At 30.6% G+C, this 8,842-nt stretch overlaps 1 protein-coding gene across 2 annotated transcripts; it reads right to left on the reverse strand.

Annotated features, from left to right (window-relative positions):
• Nucleotides 1–284: 284 nt before the first annotated feature.
• On the reverse strand, nt 285–2,729 carry LOC141532196 (uncharacterized). 2 transcript variants are annotated; one of them, XM_074250421.1, is made up of 4 exons: nt 2,269–2,729; nt 1,719–2,158; nt 1,167–1,641; nt 285–1,104 (listed from the first exon to the last, which is right to left on the reverse strand). In XM_074250421.1, the coding sequence occupies exons 3-4, from the start codon at nt 1,387–1,389 to the stop codon at nt 818–820; spliced, it is 510 nt and encodes a 169-aa protein (XP_074106522.1). In that variant the 5' UTR covers nt 1,390–1,641; nt 1,719–2,158; nt 2,269–2,729; the 3' UTR covers nt 285–817. The 2 variants fall into 2 exon arrangements, with proteins under 2 accessions (XP_074106522.1, XP_074106523.1); XM_074250422.1 differs by having other exon boundaries at nt 1,719–2,446; nt 2,505–2,557.
• Between the last annotated feature and the right edge of the window lie 6,113 nt (nt 2,730–8,842).

An 8,842-nucleotide genomic window follows, 5' to 3' on the forward strand; every position in this document is an offset into this window, starting at 1 on the left:
CGGACCAAGTGTACACATTGTTCGCAATGTATTCTATAATCCTGTTACCCGTATTTTCTGGGAGCACAAACCTCCAAGAGATAGAGAGATGACGCTAGTATAGCTAATGTATGTACAGTATTTTTTTAACTGTTGACGGAAAGCATATATTTGTAAGAAAGGTGGAATGTAGTTACTCCTGTTAATGTATAGTCGGAATGATAATATTTCAAAACTTTTGAAAAAAAATTTTATTAATTTTTTCATTTCACAGTACCGAAGCTAGATAGATACAAATCAAATGAAAAATCATTTCTTAATTGGATTTAAAATTTGAAAACACACTACACAACAATGAACAACATCAAACACGAAATCAAATTTATTTAGTAAGGTACGCGTAATTAGAATAGTCTGTAAAAACCAAAATATCTGACTAGTATTACCTCAATTCCGAAAATCACAATTCCGAATGCAGCAAAAAACCCTATGAAATAATAACTAAAAATCAAATTATCATAATCAAACTGCTCATACTTTTCACTCTCTTCAATCCTTTTCTTCTTTACTTTTTGTTCCACTATCTGATCGAGATACAGTTTTTTAAAATATGTTGGGAATCCCATTCCTGGTTCAGAAGCTTTGAGTGCCATTTTATCAAACTTCTTCTTCAAAGGCCAGTTCTTCCGGGCCCAATAAACTGATTGCTTCTTAAAAATAGCCTCCGTTGACATATACAAAACTTTTTTTCTATATGATATAAACAGTGATCGTTGTGTATCGGTAATGCAAGCAACTGTGGAGTTTGATTGCACCTCTTCGAAACATTTCTGTATTTTTAGAAGAGAAATTGGGTGAAGATATTTTTTGTCTTCATCAGTGACCCAAAGTTGTTGATCACAGCCAAAGAGACCTGATTTATGTTGATCATCACCATCAATATTGTAAACATGATCAACAGCAAACTTTTTCCCATCAAAAATGCGATTTTCACAACACTTTCGGCATATTCTCTATTTTCCTCTTCCGAAAATGGTTTATCTTCATCCAATTGAACAAACTTTATTTCTGCATTCTCCAGATGATCTGTCTTGTCGAAGATGATGCTATTGCAAATTGTTGAGCCTAAAAATGAGAACTGAGTTATAATTTTGGCTCACAATAAAAAAATTCAACATTAAACGTACCTTTCGTGTACTCGAGAGAAAATACTACCAGGTTCTTGTCACTGTCATCGAATTGGTCAATCAGTTTCCACGGTGCCGGAGCGTATCTTGCATAAGGATTCAGCGTAAAGACCATCGTCGAATTTTGCATCTCACACAAGTAATAAACAGAGAGCAAGTCGTGGTTCCACATGAACTCCAGCACCTTCCTGGCGCTGAGGCATCCCAACTCTTCTCCGACCATCAGAAATGGTGATTTTATATTCCAGAACTATGATTTTTGGAGATTTTTGATGACCGGTTTCAGATTATCGATTCAATCAAATGGAAGAAGATATGTCGGATACGCGAGAAGAAAACCGGTTATCTGTTTATTAAATCCACGGTCGATTACAATCAGCGAATTTCGAACAGGGTCCCAACTCTTGTCAAACAAGTCCTCAGAGATCATCACTGGATTCGAATTATTCGTGATACACGTTTGGACCAATTCCCTCTATTAAAAATTGTTTCGATAAATTTTCATTCAAAATAAAAGTGATTTTTTTTAATAAAATAAACAATAAAACTTACGCGCCTAAGACGTTCTGAAGAATCTTCTGGCTTGGGGTCGTTAATTATTATTTTACTTTCTACCATGTTCGCAAGAACGAAGCTACATAAAATTATTTCTCGCCACATTTTCAATTTTTACAACACCAAATTTCTTTACATTCAACGAAATCATCAATTAATCAGAATGAAGCACTGAAATTCAATTAGATCAACGGATTACGCATCATCCCAAGAAAATTTAAGCGTCCGCTCTCTTTAAAGGATAACTTTCAAGTGACCCAGATGCTTATTAAATTGCCGGTGAAGTACACAAAGTATCCATGGAAACATTTGTTGTTGCGAATCGAAAAAAAATCTATATTTTCCTAGTTGTTATTAGCACTTAGCTGATTGGATTAATCGACGTTTGCACATCACACACTCTAAACCATTCGTGAGTTTACTATATGATCTTCAAGCTGCTTTAACATATTGCACTTCATTAATTTATTGATTTTTCATTCTAACATTTTAGCTATTTAATGAAGCGACACTTGATTCGAAATATTTAAAAAATTTTTCAGCTTACGTCAGAAGAAAAGATTTATATCTTTTATGATATCGCTCTATAGAAACATAGGGATTGGATTTCTAAAATGTTTTAGGCCAGCTCATCGTTGATTCGCCGGTAATTTTTAAATGATTTGAGTTTCCAGATTTGTAAATTTACTTTGTAAATACAATACTTTACTGTTCATATAAAACATCTGAAACAAAAGAATTTAAATTAGCTGACTTATTTTAATCAATATGCCGTTTACTTACCTTGAATTTCATGCAGAGTGTAATTTGAGTCGGTCAACAAATTTTCTGCCTCGATACTACCTTTATCATGAGAGTATCCGAGATAATTCCTTCTACAGTTAATTTACCCGTTTTTTGCTCAACTATATTGCATTCTTCATTCATACAATTATAGATTATATGTATAATAATAACCAAATAAATAATTTTATCATGAGACATGATAAATATAAAAAGCTACACAAAAAAAAAAAAGGTTCACTTGAGCCAAGAAAATCTTCTCGTTCTAATTTTCGACCAAGAAAAAAATTCACTTGGTAATTATCGTGTGTAACAATATAAAAGTAGTTCAGACTCGAGAATTTATTACAAAGAGATAAAATAAAATAAAAACAATTAATAATATGAATAAATAAAATTATATGGTATAAAATGAAGAAGAACAGTAAAATACAGAAAGGTCAACGAGTTACATTAATATCGTTGGTTGGTTAGACGTAAAAGAGTGTGGTAAAGGGATAATTTATAGGAAATGGGTTGTTCGACGCTACTACACAGTAATTTAATTAAAATAAATGTTCGTGCATTTGGCGAATCCAAATGGAGAAACGAAAACTGCCTGGACCACACGAATAAAATGCAAATTTAGACCCTCTAGCAAATGATCATAAGGGGTAGCTAGGTAGATTTTATTCAAGGATTTTGGGGCGATGAAAAACGAAGACTAGTGTGTAAAGTATGGAAAAAATAAATAATTAATCTGTGGATTAAAAATTAGTCAAGCGTTTTTCATTGATAACAAAAGTGTCATATACTATTCAGTATAATGGAGTTTTTAGAAAAAAATTTTAGAAGCCCAGATCCCTCTGCAAAAATCCGCGCTAAGTGCCGACAATCGCTTCTAATTTTTTAATTCAATTAAAAAAAATTTTTTTCAAATTTGATTTATTTTATATGACTAATTATGAAATTTTATTGGCTTAAATATAATTAATTTTTGTAAAATTTAAAGAAATAAATGTCATGCAAATATCTTGAATTGTAAAGTGTAAAAATGATAGTGTTACAAATTTAAATAAATTTTTTTGAGCATAATATTTAAAAGTAACACAACTTTTAAGTATAAAAGTATCTAGTCACAACAAAAAAAAAAATTAGTTTATTAAAGTATACCCTTTAAAATTTATTTTTCAAGTAAAAGCCATTTTAATTGTAATAAAATAACTGAAGCTCATACCTCTTCGCGAAATATCAGTCATAAATAATAAAAGTTAGCTTGTGCATTCTCTTGAAACCGGAAGATAGGTGTCGCGATCTTGTTGGCCGCAAAGAATAGTGTCGCTTTTGTGGGGGTTGAATTAACGGCGTCATAGCAAAGGTAAGGGATAGAAGAGGAGGGAGCTGGGAGCTGAGAGATCGCTGTGGATGTTGAGGGTGTTAGAGAGTAAGAGGACGTACGGGGATTTAAAAGTATCACAAGGGGCTGGAGGATATACTCCACGGCTTGCCAGTAAGAGGGTGGTAGTGGGGGTAGATACGACGACTACGTAACGAGGAATATTTTATGTTCAAAGAGAGCAGTAACGGAAAGGGAATATGAAGACAAAGATACTCTCTATTGTCATCATCTACCGCCATTGCCCAACACCATCAGAACTTGCATCCGTTGCTATAACGCGGGAAACTTTGAATCATTTTTATTGCTCTGTCTTCTCAAAGAGTTATCTTCGTTAATGTCCAAACACTATTTATTTTATTATGTATTTATTGAGGAAGCTACCGAGTCAGTTCTTTGAGAAAATTATTATCTATTGTATTTTTAAATATTGAAATAGATATTTATGTCATAAGGCCGTGAAGTGCCGGTTTTCTGACAGCGACGATATTTTGATATGAGCTTAAGCTCATAAGGTTTGCGGCGGGTAGGTTTGAAACGGGCACAATTTTAACGTTCGAGGCGTAGCCGAGGACGGAAATTTACGCTCGTTTTCGAGCATTCGCGTCACAATCATTAAAGTAAATATCGAAAAAAAGTCGTTGTCAAAATCGCCACTTAACGGCCGAATGACATACAATATTTTTTGTTATTATCGCTCCAAAAGTTAATACTTTTGAGGGATAGGAGCCAAACAATGACATATTTAAATTTTATCAAGTTTCACAAGGGCAACAAAACTTAATTTTATATTAATTATCTTTTTATTAATATTTATTTATTGCGTGGTTGTTATTTTATTAACATTAGGTCCGCTTCATAATAAACTGCCAGCAGAGAAATACTTAGCACCACTCAATAGTAACTGTTTAAAATTTACTCACAATCATTGGTCGGTACACTAGAATGTGACTTTTTTTTTACAATCTCTCTCAATTTCGTCTGGGTGTACTCGAAAAGTTTGTAAAAAAAAGGAGGGGGTAAAACTTCACGGCCTGGGCCGTGAAAAAAAAACGGTATGGCAGAGTCTCTAGAAAAGAGTCGCTTTACGGACGCCATCCAGCTCTCAAAAGTTGAACTTTCGGAGCGAGTATAACAAAAATAAAATTTTAATTATTTTTTCGTCATTACGATTTTTTTCACTTGTACTTTTAAATTGGCCATTGGCCTATTTTGATTTACAGCAAAACTTTTTTAATTTTTTTTCCAACAACTATGACTTTACTAAATTTTAAACTGTTTCATAACTTTAATTTTCGGAAAAATAGTTCAAAGAGGTTAATAAAAATTGCCCAAAATTTTATATGCAATAAGTAATTAAAAAAAAAGGTAATTAATGTATTAATGCCTCTAAATAGAGATCAATAAAAAAAAGCGGTAAGGTAGAGTCTCTAGAAAAGAGTCTCTTTACGGACGCTAACCAGCGCTCAAAAGTTGAACTTTTGGAACGAGCATAACAAAAAATCAGTTAAAAAATGTGACTTTTGAAATTTAATATCTAAATAACTAAACGGTGAATCTTTTTAAAGTTTTGGGAATAAATAAATCGCGTGTTTATTTATCCGTATACTCAATTCGAAAACTCAAAGTAGGAAATTATTTTTCCCATTAAATTCGCTCGAATTTCCTTAAATTGTATAATCAAAAATTTTGTTAAATGAAGTAGTTTAATTAATTTCTTTTGAAAAATACAGACAAAGGATTAAAACCAAGAAATTACTTTAAATTAACCCCTTTCGTCACCAAAAACTCACTCTACTTACCCTCTGCTCTTTTCCTCTTCTGGTGTCTACTACGACAGCGCTTGCTTCAAAGATAATCCGAATGCGAAAGTTTACACTCCTCTAAGTGCCCAAATGGAATAACTTCTTTAATTTGGAAATTTAGTGGACAAAAGTGGTTATCGTAAATAATAAAAAAGGAAGGACTATGTGGTAAGAAATCAACGGTAGGAATTAAATTAGAAGATTTATGCGAATAATTTTTTTTTTTTAAGAAAAAAAATATTTGAGGCTTTTTTTCACAATTTCATGCCTACCCACAAAAGTTAAAATTAATATTTTAGCAATTTATTTCACCAATTGTCTTTTATTTTATTTCAGGTTACTAAGAGGCATCTTGTAATTATTCCAAACTAATATAAAGCTAATTTACAATCTCACGAACGTTGGGCTAAAATAGAACCTCGGCTGATGACGGAGGTAGATGCTTTTACCGTAAAATTAAAATAATAAACGACATCGTTACGAATTCATCTGATTTTCATTCTCATTTCGCAATGATTGCGTATTATTCCGTAAATCTTATCGAGAGTCGTTAAATTTTTTTCTTTTCTGCTTTCATTTAATTTATTATGTTAATAAATTTTAATTCACATTTTTGATAAATTCTGTATCGACAATTGTGATTATTAATAGATTTTAATAATGAAATAATAAAATTAAATAGAGTGTCGATAGTAGGGGGCCCTTGCTTTTATCTTTTAGATTTAATAGTTTCTTTTTCACTACATTTAATAATTTTTAAAAAACAACATCGAAAGAATTAGTTGAAGAAATGATAAAAAAAATGTAGAATAAATGAAAAATAACGTACTCGAAGCACTGCAACGATGTTAATTATATACGCGGTATTATTTTTATCCGCAGACTTGGAGTATAATTAAAAGCTCGAGTACGTAAATATCTGTATATAGTTTAGACCATTTCACCCCCTCATATTTTTCATTACATATTTTTTATCTCATTATTATTATTATGGTTATTATTATTTTAATTTACTGTTTTCTTTTTGTTGCTTGTAAGTAATGTAAGACTACATTATGAAAAGAAAAGGGTTGGAAATAAAGAAAAGATGTGAGATCGCTGAAAAAAAAATAGTATATACACGCATAGTCTCATATTTTTTTTAGTTAATTTAAAAAAATATTTTCTCTAATTTTAATTAACCCTAGACTAGATGTACATTCCATTTTTTACTTTATCCTGGCAACACGTTAGTATGAATATACTCTATTCTTATTATCCGTGCCCACGTCTTTTTTAATAAATTGTGTAATAAGGATAAGTAGGCTCGCTAAATTTAATTATTAATAACAATAATAATGATAATTTATAATTAATTTTTTTTTTTTCAAATTAAATATAAATATTAAAAAGTTTGGAAAATCCAAATGAGCATGCCTTAAGCGCTCATGTCATACACAAATTATTTAGATTCAATGTTTACATTACGATTTGTTAAATTTTTCATAAAGATTTCTATACTTTTTTTTATTCGCTTTTTTTTTATTTGAATTTTCCCGCGAGTGGTGTTATCTCCTCTGTAGGTCGAGCTAAAAAAAATCTCAACAGATGATAAAACAGTTAGTAATTTATACCATCATGTATGTATAGTTTCTGCTTGTTTATAGTTACTTCAATCCTATTTTATGAAAAATAATACATACTAGAATTCAAATTTGCGCGCGCAAACGCGCGCCTTACTATAGCGTTTGCATATATTTTCATGCTTATTATATATTCGACCAATCACGTTACGAATAGTTTGCTTACATGATATATTTTCATATTTTTCATCTAAATTATAAAAGTGGATGGCCGCCGAAATCGCAAAAAAAGTCACCAAACTGACAGTCGAAAAAAATTAACTGTATTGAAATGGAATTATTTTGACACGCAATTTTCACAAGGGTTTTGGCAAATTTCCTAAGGAATAAAACGAAAAAAAATTAAATCGTGAAAATGATTTTTGACAAAGTTGTGGTGTTATCAAGCCCAATGTTCCTGTGAATACCACGCTCTTATTCATTTAATTCGTCAGAAAAACGAGTTTTTCCTGAGAAATCTTATTTAATCGATAAAAATATTTTTTTAACATGTTCTGTAGTTATTATTATTTATCTCAATATGCTTTTTATACATAATTTTTTTCGTTTAAATTATGAAAATCACGTTTTAATCGAAATCATGATTTTTAGGCGAGAGTAGAGCATACCTGCGCGCTTCGCGCTTAAGGCATGCACTATATTAATAATACTAGAATTCAAATTTGCGTGCGCAAGCGCGCGCCTGAATATAGAGTTTACATATATTTTCATGCTTATGATATATTTGACCAATCACGTTACGAATAGTTTGTTTACATGATATATTTTCATATTTTTCATTTAAATTATAAGAGTTGATATTATATCAATTAGTCGGATTGAAAGTTAAGCCTACTATTATTTGATTTAATAATAAAAATAAAAAATAACAATAATAATTACACGGACAATGCTAAAGAAAAATACAATAAATAAAAAGTGAACAAAGTCCATTAGAAACCGAAACAATAGCCAGTAGTAGTTGAAGTCTAGTAGTATGTAGCTTATAAATTTAATCTTATATGAACCGCGTGTATATCCGCCATGTTGACATATTTAGATGCATAAATAATACACAAGACAATGGACAATGTCCGAAACACAAGATCTTGTACGAATGTACCTACATTATGTACAATGCTATACACCTTTAACTTGAGACTTTAGACTAGTACTAAGATTTCAACCCCTTAGTTTATTATTATCTTATCCCTTTACAAACTCACCACCATAACAACAATATAATAATAATCTTTCTTTCCAACAAATTACCATGATAATACTTACAGCATCTTGAACTTTATTATTATTACTGTGCTATTATTATCTCCATCGAAAACTATGTATCTTTAGACAATGAAAATTTTCGAATCTCTTCGTCGGAACTGAAACTTTTTATGGCCCATTAATATTATTTTTTAAAAAAAAAAATTGAAAATATTGTATTTAATTATCGAAATTTATTATTAATCTTTATTTTAATACATTAGCGATTAAATATAATGAAGTAATGGTAATTTCCAGCATAAACAAACACAAAATTAAATTTTTTCAAAA

The sequence above is a fragment of the Cotesia typhae genome, unplaced genomic scaffold (genome assembly GCF_013202065.1).
Source record: "Cotesia typhae breed Kobodo isofemale line unplaced genomic scaffold, CoteBio_Ctyphae contig_59, whole genome shotgun sequence".
Lineage (NCBI taxonomy): Eukaryota > Metazoa > Arthropoda > Insecta > Hymenoptera > Braconidae > Cotesia > Cotesia typhae.

What these genes read in the sequence shown, in the direction of transcription:
- LOC141532196 (XM_074250421.1), bottom strand. Translation starts at nt 1,389, where the DNA reads ATGGTCGGAGAAGAGTTGGGATGCCTCAGCGCCAGGAAGGTGCTGGAG. An exon ending in TTCTCTCGAGTACACGAAAG is followed by an intron (nt 1,105 to 1,166) that starts GTACGTTTAATG and finishes TCTCATTTTTAG; the next exon opens with GCTCAACAATTTGCAATAGC.